This window comes from Vespa velutina, chromosome 6, assembly GCF_912470025.1.
Source record: "Vespa velutina chromosome 6, iVesVel2.1, whole genome shotgun sequence".
Lineage (NCBI taxonomy): Eukaryota > Metazoa > Arthropoda > Insecta > Hymenoptera > Vespidae > Vespa > Vespa velutina.
In genome coordinates, this window is record NC_062193.1 from 793538 (window position 1) to 814118 (window position 20581).

A 20581-nucleotide genomic window follows, 5' to 3' on the forward strand; every position below is an offset into this window, starting at 1 on the left:
CTCTCTCTCTTACTCCCTCTCTCTATCTTTCTCTCTCTCTTTCATTCCTTTGCTCCCTCTTTTTTCTTCTCTCTCTCCTTGGGCCCAAGCTTTTCACCGAGGTGAGGATCGGGCCGTTAGTCTCGTGTCGTAGGAGAGAGCGGTGGTAATGCGTACCGCGAAGGATCGCGTTCGACGAACAACAACAGCAGAAACTAACAACAACTAATTTCAATTGATCTTCGATCAACGGAATCTGAAACGTTTCGTGTTATCTTCGATATTCAGTGGTGTATTTTTTTTTTTTTTTTTTTTAATATTATTATTATCATTATTATCGGAAAATATTATTTCTCGAGTCTTTTCCTTCGAGAGAGCAGAACCACGAAAGAGAGAGAGAGAGAGAGAGAGAGAGAGAGAGGAAGAGCGAGATAGATAGATAGAGAGAGAGAGAGAGAAGAGCAGTTGGTTCGTGGACCGGATTGGTGAACTCATTCTATCTCTTTCTCTCTCGTACCTATATCACAGATAGGATTCACGGATGAACCAAAGGCCGTTTTCTTCATCTTTATATTCTTCTTCTTACTCGTCCTCCTCACCGCCATAACATCGTAACGGTATATAGGGGAGGGGGTTGAAGAAGTGCTCTCTCTTAGAAAATAATAATACAAATATTTTTGTATATATATATATTATATATATATATATATATATTTCGAAGAAAGAAGAGAAGATAAAGAAGACATCAAGATGCCTTGTTCCGCTGTAACGCTGTCCCTTGCGACCATAACCGGTATCATTGCCACTGCACTACTAGCGATTGCCTTCTCCACGGATAATTGGCTCTACACCGAGGTCAAGCGTGCCCAAATTCAGGTTCGTAGGACGTCGCTCTTGACTTATGGAAATTCAATTCCTTTTACGTGAAAAACCATCCCGTCGGTTAACTTTTTGGAATGTCATAGTAGCATGGCCGTTCTTTCGACGAAGAGAAAGAAGGACAGAAATAGAATATGAGAGACCGAGAGAGAGAGAGAGAGGAAGAGAGATCGTCTGATCTTTAGAAAAAGATAGAATTACGTTAATCAATTGTATTAATCAATTGTGTTCTATTATAATATATTTTTAATATATTTTTCTTTATCTATTTATATGTTCAAATTTATATTATCAATAATACAATAATAATTGTAATGCCGAATAATACGATAATTCGTTACGGGTGATTGTTTGATAATCAATATAAATGATTAGGATGATAAACGTTATAAAATAGTAACTTTTAATGTTGTCTGTTGATGTAGAATGGTAAAGACGGATAAAAGAATTATTATTATACGGGGAATTCGAAAGAATGCGTAAGATACGCTTGGGAATGAATTTTTAGGATGAATTAATTTATCAGTGTTAACAGTTTCAAAAGGGCCATATAAAGAGATTATTATATCATGTGTAAAATATATTTCTTGAAATTTTCATTCTCATTGATCAAATCTTTTCATTTATCGCGCAAATCTAATATTAGAATTTATTTATATCACGTACGTCGAACATTTTCTTTTCCTTGTTTTTTTTTCTATTATTAATTTAATTTAATTTAATTTAATTTAATTCTTTCTTTTTTTTTTCTTTGTTTTTTTTTTTGAATTATTAATCGTCGTACTTTGTTTTCTCGCGATTCGAACTCACGCGTGTGGAAAAATTTCTCGAGCTAGATTTTTTTCTTTTTCTTTTTCTTTTTCTTTTTTTTTTTTTATACTCATGCAAACAGAACTCTTTGCGTAATTGTCGTTTTTTATTATCTTTTTCTTCTTCTTATTCTTTTTATTTATTTATTTGTTTCTTTTTTCTTTTTTTTTAAATTAAGTTTCGTAAAAATTCAATAAAAATTAAACATTGAAATGATGCAGTGGATATACAGAAAGTTGATAAATGTATAAATTAAATCGTTGAGATTCGACTTTCTCTCTTTCTCTCTTTCTCTCTCTCTCTCTCTCTTTCTCTCTTCTTTTATCAATTTTATAGGTTATCTTCCGCATTTTACAAAGTAGCGGGAATTCGTGAAATGCCACGTACACGTCGACTTACTTTCTATTTTCCCAAGCGATGTCTAACGCTTCGTATACAGAAGATGGAATATCTTTTTCTTCTTTTTCTTTTTTTTTGTTTTCTCGTTTTTTTTTTCCTTTTTTCTTTTCCTTCCTTTTTTCAATTATTTCAAATTATTTTTTCTTTTTTTATTTTCTTCCCTCTCGTATCCATTCCTTTCCCGTAGATATCGAGAAACGTTCGATTTTTCTTTTTCTTTTTTCAACTTTATGCTTCGTTTAACGCTATGATTCGTATCGAAACCGCAATGGACGATTAACTTCGAATCTCTATAACGAATATATTTACCGTGAAGCGGCGAGAACGTGAAAGTTAATTGCGGTTCATTACAATTCCTTTGACCGTATTCATCAGATGATGAATCCCTTCACATCTTTAAAATCAACAAAATTTCTTACGCCTTCCTTATCGATCTTTCTAAACGAATTAAAGAAGTTAATCGAAATGATAATTCCACTTTGATAGTCTACGACGTAAAAATCGTTTGGAATTTTTAAAATAAAAGAAAAAAAGGAAACATTCCGGATGATGAATCTCCTCGACATCCGTCGTCCTTGTCGCAGGTGAACGTTCGGGTCGAAGGTCAAGTTCACCCCTCGAGTTGGTCTATAGCATCGCGAACGGGAAGAATTTCTCACGACAGTCGTTTGTAATCTCGCGAGCAAGCTTTAACGCGATAGTTAAAAATTAGATAAATTACGTGTAATTACGGTACAATATGGAGCTCTTCGTACCCTTTTTTTTCCCTTTAACATTATTTTTATTCATAATGTAATTACCGAACGTGCCTTGTTACATACTGTAAAATTTATTTATTATTTGGAAGAAATTTTCTTAGAAAGTATTCCTTTTTTTTTTTTCAAAATATTAATAAATACGTACGATCACGTTAATATTGATGGTTTATATATATATATATTTATATATATATATATATATATCGTTGTACTATATGTAAATATTTAGCTATTACGTATAATAGAATATTTCATTATAAACTATACCATATTGCCATTAAAAGATATTAATAAATATTATCTATGTTAATGATCGTACGATTGAAATGTTTTAGATAATTCGTAAGTGAAAAATGATTTGTCGATTAATTGAATATCATGGATCCATCTTGAATATTAAATTGATTTCGTTTGACTAGATTTATAAGGAGATTAATATTTCTTTCAATTTTGTTTTCGGACACCTGTCCTTTTCTCTCGTCTCTCTTCATTCGTTACCTTCAGAACGATCGACATTCCGAGCCGCACCCATTCTCTCAAGCGCGTTGACTCAAGCGAGTTTTGCGTTTAGCAAAACGTTCGATGCAACGCGCAATGTCTACTGCGTTCGTTTGTCGAAATTGATCTATTTGAAGAAAATTATCTACGAAATTTTAGATCTTTTTTCTTTATCGTAATAATTTTCGCGGATTTATTTCACAATACGTAGAAAATAATTCGAGGAACGATTAATTCGCAATCATTGCTTTACGATACAACTGTGACTGTTTTAAATTACATTTTACTACTACGTTTTAATATTTGATTAAACAAAAACTTTTTCCATAAAGTGTGAGATCTTTCATAATAAACTATATCATACGTAGTATATATATATATATATATATATAAATATCATTGTATAGTTTATCGATATAAAAAAAAATCTTTACAAATAAGATTTTAATAATCTTTATTTATATTAACGTCGTATATTCTCTAATGACTTTATCCTAAAGTAAATCGATTGAAACTAGCTTAACTGTTTTGTATATATATTTATCCTTCAAGCAATCTTGTCCATAATATTTAATTATATTATTAAAGTGAATAATAAATAAACATTTTATTGCGTGTACGTGTACGCGTACGTATATATATCTATGTATATTTGTTCGTCTTGTCCTTCTTCACATTCGTGAGAGAATCTTTGAGATGGAAGAAACGTCGACGTTAATTCTCTCGACGATCCAGAGAGGGTCGGTTTTGCGCTCCGCATCGTACAGTTATGTTACCTGTTCTCCGTCTCATTCTAACGAGTAGGTGATTACGACATAAGCGTGTATAGCACTGCCGGTGTGCATACTTGCGAGTAAGGCGAGGTAACAATTCCACGGACGCTTTTACATTAGGAACGCAACAACACACAGAGATCAAATTCATTTTAACATCCTTGACGTACAAGAAATCGTCCTGTGTATCCGTATATCTTTCGATCTCTCTCACATTGTCCATTATATTTCCTTTTTAGCAAACATATCAAATGACTAACACGGAATAATAATCGTTTCTTTGTTCCAAAGAAATTATTCATATATATATATATATGTATATATTAATTTGTTTATATATATATATATATACATGTTTATTTATATATATATATATATGTTTGTTTATATATATGTTTTATATATTTGTTTATATATATATTATTAATTTGTTTATATATATATATAAATTGTTTAATTTACATCAACAATTGTTTTATTCTCTTTTTTTATATATATATATATCTTTTTTGTGCGTCTCTACGAACGATACGAAGATGGCCGATCTCGTACGGAACACGTGACACGAGCACACTCATGGCGGGTTATTTCAAAACGCAACTACGATTGATTATCTACGTATACATTGTAAATACAATATCATAGGAATTAATGCAGAACAGACAAGGAAACACGGTATTGAATCAATTCGCATTATTGTCTAGAAAAATTTTAATGAAAGCTGTTGAGAGTGACGCTTATATATACGTCTATATAATGTATATATATATATACATTTCAGAAGCTAAATGCGTTATTTAGAAACGGGTTTCGCGGTGAAAGGTATCGGTAAGTTTTAACACGACGATTTTTCGATCGAGCTCGACCAATCGATCGTTGAAACGTCATAGAATATCGCGTTGAAAGAGTCGAGAAGAAGAAAAGGAGGATCATGAGAATGCAGGTGGTTCCTTGCATTGTTTGGAATATTACACATTGTTGTTGCTAGTTGCGGTAAAAGAGAACATCTATTTATCATGAAAGTACTCACGAATTAAGACTAAATATTTTTATTATTATTTATAAAAAAAAACATATATATATATATGTATATTAATAAATACATATATTTATAATTATAAATAAAATTTATGATCATATATGTCCATATGTATTTTTATAAATACTAAATAATTTTTATAAAAATATAATGATAATTATTTTAATTATCATTATGAAATTGAATTGCCATTTTCATGGTTCACGAAACGTAAGAAAAGTAAACTGGTACTAGTACAAGGACAACTTCATGTTCAAACTGAATATTCATATCCTTTCTTTTAGATAGTTAAACCACTCACGTATTTATCCATATATTTATTTATGCTATCTCGTTTTATTACATAAAATAAAAACATATATCTCCAAGTGTATCAGGTTTGTTTTTAACTTCTCTTAAGTAGGATTATATTACACGTTTTCGTGTTTCTACGATCTCGTGTACAAACTACTTTATAACAGTTACTATTTACAGAAAGCGTAGCATGCGTTCTCACGAGAAGCCATACGTTCTCTCTTTCTCTCTCTCTCTCTCTCTCTCTCTCTCTCTCTCTCTCTCTCTTTCTCTCTTTCTCTCAGGTGACATTCCCGTAGAATCGCGCTTTCCTTTCTATCAAATTGCCGAGGATCGACGCCGTGGCTTCTGTGTTTCGGTATAGTGGCGAATATAACGACAAACGTGAAAGCTGTGAATGAAGTGAACGTGTAGGTCTTCCGTTGGATTCTCCCCCAACATTTTTTATTCGCCCGTATCGAGTCCGATCATTTATTATAACACATTTTTATTTTTTATATTAGATTCATCCATTACAACGATTGCAATAAATTATTTATATTTATTTATTATTATTTTTATTTAGGTTGGGAAAAAAGAAATCCATTATTTTTGTTGGAAATTCATTATTTATTTATAAAAAAGAAATCCATTATTTAGGTTGGGAAAAAAGAAATCCATTATTTTTGCGTGAACTTTAGACTTTAACATGTTTCGGATTGTCCGATTTGGGTCAAATAAAAAAAAAATAAATAAATAAAGAAATAAAATAAAATAATGGATTTCTTTTTCCCCAACCTAATATATAAAATAAATAAATACATATATATATATATATAATTATAAATTTTATTTAAAAAAAAATATATATATATAATTATAAATTTTATTGTTGATGTTAGTTTAGGATCACGTCGGCCATTTTGAAAAGATATTAAAGAATGAGGTTATATAGTAATGCATACATATATGTATATATTTAATAACCATTTAGTAATCGATTTAATTGAAGAAATCTTTATGGAGGATGAATTAAACGAAAGGAATGTTGTGTTCAATATCGATATATCTCTTTCAAGGTTAAAGAGATCTTCCATCATGTATGTTTTGCATCATGTCTGCCACATACTATTATTATTACCAGTTTGTAATTCAGGAAAAACGTGGGTAGTCATGGAATCTTTTCTATAGTTCTATTTGATTTTTCTTATATTCATTGTCATAAAGAATATCGAAATAATTTGACCTTTTATTATCGGGTACATTACGCGTGGATTGCCTTGTACTCGATTGACCATTAGAAACGAAGATGATTGTAGGCGTAACTGACGAGCTTTTTCACTCTTAATGGATTAAGAAATTTATTGATTATTATTGTAGTTTTACAATGTTATCGGCTATCTTATGAAATTTTACATTGAAATCATTCAATGATATTTTCCATGAGTATCTAGAGATTAATTTTCTTTCTTTCTTTCTTTCTTTATTTTTTCCTTTTTTAATGAATTTTCTTCTTTTTTCTTTTTTAGCAATATGCAGGCAAGCACGCCGAACAAAGTCATCTGATAGATCAAATGAATGCAAAGTATTATTACTATACAAGAACTCAGGGACTCTTCAGGATATGTTATCCCAAAGAAAGACCACCTACGGGTAAGATAACTTATAATACTTATTATAATATTTATTTGTAATTTTATATAAACGTTGTATATAAATTGGAGGGAGAAATTTTTTGCATGGTAATAGAATTGAAGGGAAGAAATAAAAAAGTTTTTATCTAGATGTGTCAAAAAAATGAATTATTAATAAGTTACTCATTTGTATTTTTACAAAAACATTTCTTTGATTTTCTCTATAATTCAAATTTTTGTCTGATCTGAAAGAAAAAAGAAAAAAAAATTATATAACACGAAAGTTATAGTTATCACTTATATTACTTTTATTATGATGATACAATAAATATAATTTATATTTAAAGAAACGTGAAAAATTTCGAACGTTAAGTAACATTTAATTTTTATTAAATGAAATACAAATTTTTATTTAAAAAGAAATAAAATTTTGAATTTCAAAAATACATACACATACATATATATATATATATATTTATGACTTTAAAGTTATATGACATTATAGAGAGTAAAGAAATAAATTGTTTAAAATAAATTTATAAATCGAATATTCATAAACAAATTCAACTCTTAAGATACATATATAATTTTTTCTGTTTTTAAAATAAAAAAGACAAAAAAAAAATATATATATATCTTTTGTAGTTGATATAATCGTAACTGCAGAATCATTGTATACGTTTCTTCAATAAATAATATCACATTTCGCGTAGCATTATTAAATTTTTATCGCGTCAGTGCGTCCGGTGAATTTAAACAAGTGCATACATACCTGCACATATACATATACCTACAACGTTATCTTCTATATGTGCAACGTGCGCGCATGGCCGCGATTTCGATACCCGTTATAACACAAATTCTTCAGCGTAAATTACTTGATCGACGACATCGCATCTTCCACGGTAACGATAAGATTTTGTAACAAAGCACGATGGAGGTACCAATCATCGTGGTATATCTTTCATCGTGGTAATCTCGTGTTTGGACCGTTGCAATCGGACATTGCAATGGCGTTCCATATGGAAAAGGTTACACCTTTCGGTCGATCCGTTATTGGCATTAAACTACCAGTGAAATGCATTCTATGCTCTCTCTCTTTCTCTCCCTCTTTCTTTGTTCATCTTATATAGCAAGTATGTCAAATGTGCAATCTGCCAACGCATAGCTAAATTATTTTATATATCTATAAGATAAATATACAATGAGATATTTATTTTTTTCTTTTTTTTGGATAAAAAAGAGATAGTTGAAATGTATTTACGTAAGTCTTATACTATATTTTTTATACTAATTTTTTTTTTTTTTTTTTTTTTTTTATTTAAAATACATTTATTTTTAATGAATGAAGTTCGTTTTAATGAATAATTAAAAATATCTCCGTTAAAGTATCTTTTACGAGTTTCTTATGTAAAGTTTGAAAAAAAAAGGAAAAAAAAAAAAAAAGAATTAAAGCAAAGATCAAAGTAGTTTATCGTATTCAAGAAAACGTGAAATTTCGATACGTGTTTCCCATTAAAATGTTAATAATCGAAATGAGAAGAGAAAGGTAACTACTTTCGTAGAAATATCGATAAAGACGTCTAATCATATTTTATACTTTGAAAATCACTTGACCAGACTTCCTGGTGAACGTCGTCATCATTTATGCAAGAATCGTGAGTTCGCATTCGTAATCAACGGTTCACAATGTGACACCAGGAATTATGCAAAATGCTTGATGCGTATGTACGACAGATTATTTTCTCGGAGGATCGTAAATCTGCTGACATTGTTGCTCATTATAGATATACATGTAGGATACTTCTATATAAGTATGTATAAAAAAAAAAAAGAAAAAAAAAGGTGTAAGCACAGACGCTGTAAAATAACGCGAAGAGAATCTTCTTACATGATTGTAGGCTATTTTTATTTACTTTTATTCTTATTCTTTTTAATTTATTTGTTTCCCTTTTTTTTTTTTTTTTTCTTTCTTTATATCGTTTATATATCATTTCAATATTCTTCTCTCGAATAATAAAAGGAAGAGAAAGAAATTCTTTTGTCCAAAGGAAATTTCAAATTTGACGCATCAGAAATAAAATCCGTACTGATTCGAACTTTTGGAGCATTAAATTTATCTTCCGATACGCTTGAATAGCCATTGAGGATTATTGGTTAGGCCATCGGAAACGATAATTTCAATGAGAAGAGAAAGAATATAATGAGACACATATGATAGTTACGAAGATATTTTCTGAAAATGAGAACCAATCGTTTCGTAAACCATCGTGAATTCAACGACATTACTTTTGGCAATCTTACTTTATAAAAAAATGATTTCTATCATATATGGAAATATTTTATATTTAATATTAAAAGGAACAATTATCAGTATCATATTTTTATCACGTTTATTGATCAGTTTATAGTTTTCAATCGTCGTTATTAATATAATCACTTATCGTATTTCATGATTAAAATCGAGTAAAATAATATTCGGTGAGTTTCGGGGAAGAAAAAAAAAAAAAAAAAAAAAAAGAAAAAAAGAAAAGACAGAAAAAGAATTTCAAACGAATTAATTAATAGATCGGGTTTCAGTTCGCCAAAATGGCAGCTTTCGATACCGGTATTTCGAAAACGAAGAAATAAACGAAGCAGTGTCACCGTAGCTCGTGCGTAGCATATTCTCTTAAGTCTCGAAAAGTACGTGACCTAGAATGCAAGGCGCTATCGCTGGGCTGCTGCTGTTGCTGCTGCTGTTACCGTCGAGCTACGTAGGCTGGTTACCATCATGTTGTTGTGTAAAACGTATAGAACACATATGTGGTACCATTACGTTAGTAGTGAAATAGTAATAACGTACATATATACACATACATAAACTTAGGATTGGTCAATAAATAATGTCGGAACAATTTATAGTATTTTATATTTTATAATAATAATAATAATAATAATAATAATAATAATGATAATAATAATAATAATAATATATCTTTTATATTTAGTAATAAATTACAGATCAGTATTTTTTACTATAAATTTTAACATTTCTTATCCAATCCAATACTGTACTACTATATTGTACTATTATATATATATATGTATTTGATTGGCCAATGAGTAATGTCAGAATTTTTAGTATTTTATGTTTCAGAATAAATAATTCTAGGATAAATAAACAATAAATAATAATACTAAATAAAAAATTATAAATCTCTCTCTCTCTCTCTCTCTCTTTCTCTCTTTCTTTCTCTCTTTCTTTCTCTCTCTCTCTCTCTTTCTTTTTCTTTGTCTCTTTAATAATTTATAGTTGAAATTTCTTAGTTTTCAGTAGTGAAAAAAATAATGCAATTTAATTAAATAAAAAATATTAAATATTCCTACAATATTAATTGATCTATTTAATATTATATTATATTATTTATTTAGATATAAAGTAATACAAATTCATTATTACTTATTGATTAATATATTACATTAATATAGCGTTATCGTGATGTCAACTATCGATCAATTACTATGATTTTTTTTCAGAAAAACTATATCGTTAATAGAAAAATCTTAATCATTGTTAAATTACCATTTCGAAACCTCTTTTATGACGGAAGCTTCTTTTATGACGGAAGCCTGTTTTATGACGGAAACGAAACCGCGTCTCGTCCGTTCTGCGGGCCGCGATCGCTTTCACGCTTTTCAGACGCGTTTTCAAATATGTTGAAACGTCCCAAGCTTCTTTCTGTTGTTATATTGTGTGATTGTATGTCAATTGCTACTTCACAAAGCCGATTAATATCTAGTTAGATAGCTAATTAAAAAAAAAACAAAAAAAGAGAGAGAGAGAGAGAGAGAAAAAGAAGATGAAAAAAAAAAAAATAGAAAAGAAAAAAGAAAAATGAAATTAATCGTCTACTTAGATCGATTATTCTTTTTAATTTATAAAATTTCACCTATATAAAATTTAATGCTATTAATTAAATAATATTACGATAAATGGAGAGAGGAAATTTCTAATTTTCATTTGGAATAGAAAAAGAAAAAGAACATTAGAATTGTTTTCTTGTTTAATTTATTCGTATGTACAAGAATAGTTCTCAGAATTATCATTATTATAGTATTGTATACTCAATGAAAGTACCTTGTGATTATGTGTCTTGGTATTTGTTGAAGAAAAATATTTGTTCTAATTTCCGACATAGTACATATGTATACGTATATATAATTTTACATATAGGATACGTAGCGCTTCACTTTCTATCTATTTGATCGGATTTACGTGGATTCTAATATAATGTAAAAAAAAAAAAAAAAAAAAAAAAAAGAAACAAGTCGGAAACCTTTCATCCCGATAGTCATCGGAATAAATTTCTATTATTTATATAAATTATATATAATTTTCTTTTTTTTTTTTTTCTTTTTTTTTTTCTTCTTTTGTTTTTTTCTTTTACAAAACTAATCAGATTATATCTTAATAGATATAATATTTAACAGAGTATCATTGAACGGGTCTTCTTCTTTTTTTTTTGTATTTTGTAGATTTTTTTGTTCTTTTTTCTTTTCTCTCTCTTTTTTTTTTCTTTTTTTTTTTTTTGTTTTGTTTTGTTTGATACGTTAGTACGAAAGTTCGAAAATTATTTTTAAACACTTCAATCCCGTATTCCACTTCATTCCGATGAATTTCGATGAGAAGAACATTCCGTCACGGTTATACGTTTACGTGACGATCGGATCTCTTCTAAGAAAGTAACCCTAATTCCTTTTTTTTTTTTTTTTTTTTTTTTCTTTCTAATCACATCTATTTCGTTAATCGTAACGACGTGAGAGTAACACGACAATTCCATTTGCGGTTTACTAAGAGGTGCTCATTCGTTCTTATGGCCAATACAGTTATTCAAGAAGTCAATGATCTTGGCATGGCGCCTCCTTTTAGGCGAAACTAGATTCGAAGAAGGTCGCGAATAAAGCATAGAGCGTCGCTTGAATTTCAAATGCTTCGAACGAATGAACGAACGAACGGTACGTGTTTCTCTCGTTGATAAGAGATTCATACATTTGCAAACATGAAAGAGAGAGAGAGAGAGAGGGGAGGGGGACGGAGACGGGATTGGGGAGGGGAGAAAGGAAGAGAAAGAGAAAGAGAAATGGAAGAAATCAAAAATTAATGAGGAAAAAGGAGTTTCATGTTAACGAGGAAATGTTTCGTTTCGACAGATTTCAAGGTTACCATAATATTATACATCGATTTTATTAGATCGTTTAAATTGAGAATGTTTAAATTTCTTACACGCATATAAGAAATATAATCTGCAAATTTTCATTTATATTTTATTTATACTTGTTTGTTAGTTTTTTTTTTTTATCTGACTTGATCTCTTTATTTAAAAGGTCACGTATGTAGAATGGGGAAAAAAAAAAAAAAAACTTGAAATTATTGATAAAAAATGGTAAGTATAAAGAATATATTGGTCTTTAAAAAGATTTTCCTTGTACCGTGGAATTTCAGAGTCCGGGAATAATGTGAAAGTTGACCTCACATTTTTCAGGAATATAATGGTGTTGATCGTAGCGCAATCCACGTTCAACGTAAATGCGCATATATGTTCGCGGAATTGCTAACCTAACAGTTTCTAATCTAATCAAGAGGAGTCATTTGATTTTGATTAATTCTTTCTATTGTTTAATGGAAAAATAAATTGACATACGGGTTACAATGTTCATTCATTTAATGATAATATCAACATTTACTATTGGATTAGTGTCGTACCGTAACGAAAAAAAAAGAAAGTATGCCCTCTTTTTCTATATTTTGTATAAATCTCCGATGTCGATTAAAAAACTGAAAAAAAAAAAAAAAAAAAAAAAAGAGAGAAAAAGAAGCAAAAGAAAAATTAGCAAGAAATTAATTTCAATAAAAGAACATTACATAATGACGTTAAATGATCTATATATTAGATATATTAAGTATATAAATTTTTTTGTTTCTTTTTTTTTTCTTTCTTTTGTTCCTATTTGATTATTAATCAATCATAATATAATGCAAGCAACGATCAAGTATAAAAACTTTAATGTTTATTAAGAGATCATTCATTGAAATCTACCAAGTTAAATTAAAAACGATATGTTTTTAAAGGTTCAAGATTACGTATGCGTGTTATCAATATTACATCGTACGTTGATATCATCTTCTTTCCTTCTTTGGAAAATAAAGGTCGACCGACGACACGTTCGACGAATAAATCGAATCGAAACGACATGAGACGACGACCGGAAACGATACGCCGGAAACAAGCGGTACGAGAAAACCGATAAGGCCGTCTGTCGGTCGAAGAACGGTATCACACGGGATGTATCGATAATTTCGATTGTTCTTTCACTCTTACGATGGGAACAAAGTTCTTCTTCCATCATAATAATGAATGAACGGAACGGAATCGACGAATTTCACATTTTTTTTAATTCCAACGTTGATGTCTTTCTATTTCTTTGTTTTTTTTTTTCACTTGTTCACACACACACACACACACACACACATACACAGATATTTGTAATCTATTGTAAATCAGACACGTTCGATGAAAACGTTTACATTTTGCCTTTCCTTTCCTTCTCAACGATACAAGGCGCTTTCCTTTCTTCATCCGTTCGAAAGAACCGCCTTTTCTCTTGTAATTTCGTCACGTGACTTTCGTGCGACGACGTTCGCTTATCTCGCCATCTTGCCATTTTCCTATTGTGCCTTTTTGCAGCCACTGCGAATATTTGAGATATTTCGCGCGAATATGTCGGCACACTTTCCTTGAATTCATCATAGACATTCCTATCTCTCGAATTGTAAATTATCCTGCTTTGTTAGATTTACGATGAAAAAAAAAAGAGAGAGAGAGAGAGATAGATAGATAGAGACATAGAATGGCGAAACTTTCTATATAATTTTCTTTGCTTTATGATCCGATACGAAAATTTGAGCTTCGTAAAGTCTCGAATATTCACGTTTAATATGATCGTTGTTGATCAATATTGAAAGTAATGGTTGGAAAAAAAAAAGTAAAAGCTGTAATATTTTCGATAAACATAATGTATCGTTACGAAAATGGGGGAGAGAGAGAGAGAGAGAGAGAGAGAGAAACACATAGCAACGCTTAATATATTTCTTATGATAATTAATTTGAAAAGTAAGCGTGCCGTATATGATTTTTTTCTCTTTTTTCTTTTTCTTTTTTTTTTTTTTTAAGATTTACTATCTCTTATAAATATATTATATCTTTACAGTGGAGACGTATTTGAGTCCGGTGGAAACGCATTGCATGAACATCGATTACTTCATCCCCGACGAAGAAAACCAAACGAGGGACTTCTCCGACGACGCAATGGCTCGATTACGTATGTATGATGCAATTAATATCTTGGTTAGAGGTTTACTGCAATAATTTGATTGTATGGTAGGGCTCGGAATATATGATCGATGTATTCGATCGATGATTGAATGTCCATAATTATGTTTTACGTATATCAATGTATATATATATATATATATATATATATATATATATATGCATTTGTTTCGATATTGCAACATCAATTGTTTTCTCCATTCGTTTTATTTTTTTTTTTTTTGTAATTTTTCTCATTTCTCTTGGGTTTTTTTTTCTTTTTTTTCTTTTATTTTTTTTTTCTGTTTTTTTTTTTTTCTACAGACATGGGAAGATCCGTCATCGCTCTCTTCATGGTAGGCTTCCTAGCAATATTTTCTGCCTTTTGGACAGGAGTAGTTGGTTGTTGGCGAAGATCACCGGGAAATATCACGGCAACCGCCATTTTGATGTTATTCGCTTGTTAGTATCCTTATTTTTCTTCGTAATTACGTTTAGTCATTTGTACGTTCTCTCACATAAATTGGTATGAAGAGAGCTAAGAATAAAAAGGAATAAGAGAGAGAGAAAGAGAGAGAGAGAGAGAGAAAGAGAGAGAAAGAGGAAAATTAAAAGTTGTGACGTTCGTTTAGGTTTACTAAGCGCCGGAGGCATGGGACTTTGGCATGGCGTGGAGTATTATGAGAAGGAAAAAATAGTTGGCGAGGAATACTACCAACAATGGAGCAACGTAAGTAATTAAACTAGTTACGTAGTTTTTCTTACTTCCTTTATGTTTTCTTTTTTTTTCTTTTTCTTTTTTTTTTCATTTATTTTTTCTTTTTTTTTTTTCTTTTTTTTTTTTTTCTTTTTTTAACTCCACACCAACGAGAGAAAATTTGATCGTAGGTTCTGTTCCTGGTATAAAATTAACAAAGTCGCTTGGATAACCATCGAACATTCACTTTTTTTTCAGTGTTATCCCCCCGGCCCCTCATCGTTGCTGCGTACTTATCCGCTGAAGTTTTTCACTTAATTTTATAGATTAGAATCGTTCAGAAGGAACGGCTGACGCCCAGAAGAGATAAAAATTGTCCGACATTAATATTCGAAGAGATGTTTTTTTTTTTTTTTTTTTTTCTCTTTTTTTTTTTTTTTTTTTTTTTTTCTTTTACTTTTCTTTTCTTTCCTCGCAGCATATTGTTGTTGATCCTTGAGAAAGGGACAAGACACCGTGCTCCGGGATTTTATGAAAGAAGAATTACGTTGGACCAGGATCATCAACGTGAACAGGAGTAAACAGTAGAAATTTAAGAAGACATTTGCTCGTAGGTTCTAAAGGATAACACAGCGCAGTGGTACGACTGGTCGTTTTACATGGCCTGGCTAGGAGTGGCAATGTGTTTAGGCACGATGACATTATTTCTGATCGCGGCATCCTGCTTAAGAAAGGAACGTGCTCGCGAGCAGACCCAGAATGTTCAGTACATCATGCCAGGTGAAACGATGTCCGAGAAACGGACCTGACTAACTTTTCCCGTCTTCTTTTTTTTTTTTTTGAACGCGGTTCTAGGTCCTGAAGGACAACTCACTAATCTCGTACGACTGGTCGTACGTGGTCGCTTGGGTCGGCGTCGGTTGGTCATTAATCAGCGCGATCTTGTTTAGCGCTGCGGCGATTTGCTTGAGGGGCGAAAGAATGCGCGAGGAGGCGATGAACATGCAGTATCTCATGCCTGGTACATATTTAACACAAAACCCTTTTGCTTTTGCAAAGGACACACTGTGCGCACAGATGTTTGTTTTTTTCTTGTTCCTTTTGTTTGTTCGTTTTTTTTTCCTTCTTTTCTTTTTTTTTCCCTTTTTTTTTTTTTCTTTTTTTTTCTTTTTTTAATCAATAAAATTACAAGGCAATGTGTGCTCATTAATGCGGAATAATTACGTTCTATTATAAAATTTCAATATCTATATTATTTGCATGAGCGTTATCTTGGCACGTTTATGACAACTAATAACAACAATATTGTTCTCGTTGTAAATAATGATTAACAGCGATATCTCTTTCAACGTTAATGATTCATTTGTAATATTATTACAATTAATTAGCATTAAGTTTTTGAAACGTCATTGTTCCGAGCGTTGCTGCATGAATAAACATTCATCCATTGCGTTCAGTATGTTCTACTAACTATAATCATTGATCCGTCGAATGAAAACAAAGAACGATCCATTGAATTGACTGACCCATTAAAAACTAATGCGAATCGTTAAGATGAACAAAACTAGGACATAGTTCATTTACAATCAAATAATAATAATAATAATAATAATAATAATAATAATATTAATAATAATAATAATAATAATAATAATAGTGTAATAATATAGAGAATCATTAGTGATAACACTTCGTGCATAAAATAATTGATAAATTAGGGTAATGCATCGAATTAACGTTAAGGCGATGGGCTATAGATATTTGTACAAATAAAAAAAAAAAAAAAAAAAAAAAAAAAAAAAGAAAAGAAAAAATAAGAAAGCAAAAGAAAGAAAAAAGAAAAGAACAAAAACAGAAAAAAAAGAAAAAGAAGAAAAATTTGGCATTAATAGTTATCACATAAATATCGATGAATATCAATAATTCATTACGTTTAACTCCTCTAACCAAAACATAACGAATTGTATATAAACTTTTAGATTTCCCCTCCGACTTTTTCCTTCGAATTCGTTTTGTAATAGAAAGAAAACTAGTCAAAACTAATGGATGATAAATTTTTAACGTTCGGTAACTAGTTGAATATTTTAATCCAATCGTAGATCCAATGAATTATAATGAAATCATTTTATCTCGGTCATGTATCAATGTCATTTGGCGAAAACGCGACGTTCGACATTCGTGTCCGCGAAACTTTTACTTTTTCATTCCACGCTCTGTTTCCATCGTGGATCAAAGTGATTTTGTCACGGTCTGATCATCGAACGGGAGAAAGATCGAAATAGATCATTCTAAAATGATATGTTTACGATCGATCGAATTATCATTTGATTTTCATAAGATCACATTTGTGATACACACATATATATATATATATATATATATATATATATATATATACATATATTTTTATATACTTATAGCTTAGTCTTAATAAGATCAATTATTTATTTATGGATTCGATCGAATTTCTTCTTTTTAATGCGTTAAGTTAAAAAAAAAAAAAAAAAGAAAATTGAAACGTTCGCTATAAAAGAACGACTTGCAAATAACATAGATAGAAACATACATTCATACGGACGGTCGAAAGCGACACACTTGCCTAATTCGATGACCCACGATAAACGTACTTACTTATACGTTGTCGCCTTTTACCGTAAAGAATTTCCGTATTTACGAATGCGGAGAGACCTGTCTAGTCTCGTCGTTCGATGTTCGTTCACGTTTACATATATACATATACATATATATATATAAATATATATATATATATACTTTTGTTACGTCCGAAAGGAAAATGTATAAATGAAAAGTATATTTGTTTCGTTAAGATTTGAATTTATTTATCGATAAATACGACGTTATTCGTAAAATAAATATATAAATGTAAAAAAAAAAAAAAAAAAAAAAAAAAGAAAAAAAGAAAAGGTAGAATGACCGAACGGCGACATATTGTTAGTGACTTTTTTTTTTCTTTTTTTTTTTTTTTTTTTACTTAAATCATCGAACGAGAAAAATGCCTTAACGAATTTCTTTTCTCTCTGTAATTTCAGTGTATCCTCAGAAGCAGCAGTACGCTTATGCGGGTTATCCAGCACCAGCAGCATATCCAGGACCGTATTATCATGGATCGCAATACGGGCCGTACAATTATTGAAGCTTTGAAGACATCTCGAAGATCGTTTGAAGTGGGATGAATTTTTCGATTCCGATTGATGTGTGCCAGAGGCATACATTCGTCGTATACAATCAGTAGTCAGCCAATTAGTCAATCAAATTAATCGATCAATCAATGAAATCAATCAATTTCTTTATTCCTTCAAAATGGCGGAAGGAAAAAAGAAGAATCGAAGGATTTAGAAACGTGATTTGAGAAAAATCGAGTCCAACTCGAGTGAGAATTAAAAAGAAAGAAAAATTTGAGGGGAAAAAAACAAAAACAAAAAAGAAAAAAAGGAAAGCCTATATGCGAAAGAAAAGAAAAGAAAAGAAAAGAAAAAAAAAAAGAAAAGAAAAGAAAAGAGCAAAAAAAAACAAACAAAAAGAAACAATCAAGAAATACTAAGTGCCGTCCTGTGCCTTGTTTTCTAAAGTAAACTCGAATAATCGAGTTGTCCGAACGTTTTCTAAGGTCGTTCGCGTGGCTGACATCCGGTGTGCGATGCATAATCTTCTTCGAAAGATGCCCCTTTCGAGCTACGATACGCTCCGTTTCCATTTTTAACGCAAAAACAAAAAGTAGCACGAAGGAAGAGTTTATTTACATGGCACGATGCTCTCTTGTGCGAGGTCGTTCGATCGCCTAACAATTTCTGTACTTACTATCGTTAGTTAGGAATGAGGTGATTTTATATTTTCTTCTTCTTCTTCCTTTTTTTTTTCCCCCATCTATCTTCTTCTTTATCTTTATCTTTATCTTTTCAAGATAATGTCGCATCGATACGATCTTTATACCCTATATATATATATATATATATATATATATAAATATACATATATCTTTTTTGTTGTAAATTATTATTTAAAAGCGTGCCGCGATTTCATTTCGAAAATTCGTAGATTCTGAAGTTTAGATTTCACTTTCGTCGTTTTCCCTCCAAAGATATATATATTTATGTATGTATTTACATATCTCTCTCTATATATACACGTACGTATTCTTTAAAAAAAAAAAAAAAAAAAAAAAAGGAAAAAGAAAAAAAAAAAAAGAAAAATGTTATTGGTTTAAAACGATTTATTAAATATAGATATTCTTTCATTAATTCTTACGAAAGAATCCACAAACTTGACTGAATTTCATTCGAATCATATAAATACGATAAAAAAAATCTATCGTTCGTTGCATTTTTATTTCGACAAGGAGGGATCATTTTCGATCGTCACTCATAAGCGAGACACTCTTTCTCTCTCTCTCTCTCTCTCTCACTCTCTCACTATCTATCTATCTATCTATCTATCGTCTAGTTATTTTGATACATAGATACGTAAGATTTTTTTTATTCGAGATAGGCAAATCACGTATTTAAGTAAAACCAATAAGAATAGTTTGAATTATTATTGAAAAAAATTATCATTCTGATTATCTCCGTCTTTGATGTCGATTTTATAGGGCTTCGTTTAGATTCGAGATTGTAAATCTAAATTAGGTCTTAAATAAAAGACGTGGTGCTCCGACATAAAGAAGAGTGATTTTTTTTCGCGTGATACGTTTATCTTTCCCTTTTTCTTTTCTTTTTTTTTTTTGTTTCTCTCTCTCTCTCTCTCTTTCTCTCTGTCTCTCTCTCTCTCTCTCTCTCTTACAATTCGTGCTTTACCTATCCTCTTGCTCATCACGTTGGTACCTTAATGTAAGGCGTTATTGAATATAAAAAAAAAAAAGAAAAAAAAAAAAACAAAGAAACAAAATAAAACAAAAATAATCTATTTAGCATACATTTATAATGTGAATAAATGAATGAAAGAAACTTATTTCCTTTTCGCGTTTACTATACATATATATATATATATATATGTGTGTGTGTGTGTGTTTGTGTGTCATCTGCGATAGTTTATTATCAAGGAATAAAAATAGTATAAATGATTTGATATTTATAATTCGTGTGACATTACGTAGTATGTGTAATGATTTATTTTCGTTTTTTTTCTTTTTTTTTTCTTTTTTTTTTTTTTTTTTTATAAATTTCACAACAGTATAACGAAAGAATATTTACAATGAAAATTGTACTGATCTATTTTTTTCCTTTCCTATATCTTTTTTATTATAAGTATACACATATATTCGTTTATTGATTACGTTTATATGCGTATATGTATATATGTATATATGCAATATCTAATCTAACACATTCTAATAAAACAAATGTAATACATACTTTATTACTAATTTAATACTAGGATTCTTTGGCAGATGGTCATCGTCGTAAGTGGATAATTGAATTTACATAGAACAATGAAATTATGAAAAGTAAAGATTTTTGTAAAAATTTCTTTTTT

The 20581-nt window shown here is 30.1% G+C and overlaps 1 protein-coding gene across 5 annotated transcripts; it reads left to right on the forward strand.

Moving 5' to 3' along the window:
* The first annotated feature begins 122 nt into the window (after positions 1-122).
* On the forward strand, positions 123-19762 carry LOC124950199. 5 transcript variants are annotated; one of them, XM_047496614.1, is made up of 7 exons: positions 128-855; positions 6938-7061; positions 14294-14404; positions 14719-14856; positions 15027-15124; positions 15706-15871; positions 18142-19762. In XM_047496614.1, exons 1-7 carry the CDS (start codon positions 730-732, stop codon positions 18243-18245), a joined length of 867 nt encoding a protein of 288 aa, XP_047352570.1. In that variant the 5' UTR covers positions 128-729; the 3' UTR covers positions 18246-19762. The 5 variants fall into 5 exon arrangements, with proteins under 5 accessions (XP_047352573.1, XP_047352572.1, XP_047352571.1 ...); XM_047496613.1 differs by lacking the exon at positions 15706-15871 and adding an exon at positions 15947-16112 and having other exon boundaries at positions 130-855; XM_047496617.1 differs by lacking the exon at positions 14719-14856 and having other exon boundaries at positions 123-855.
* The last annotated feature ends 819 nt before the right edge of the window (positions 19763-20581 follow it).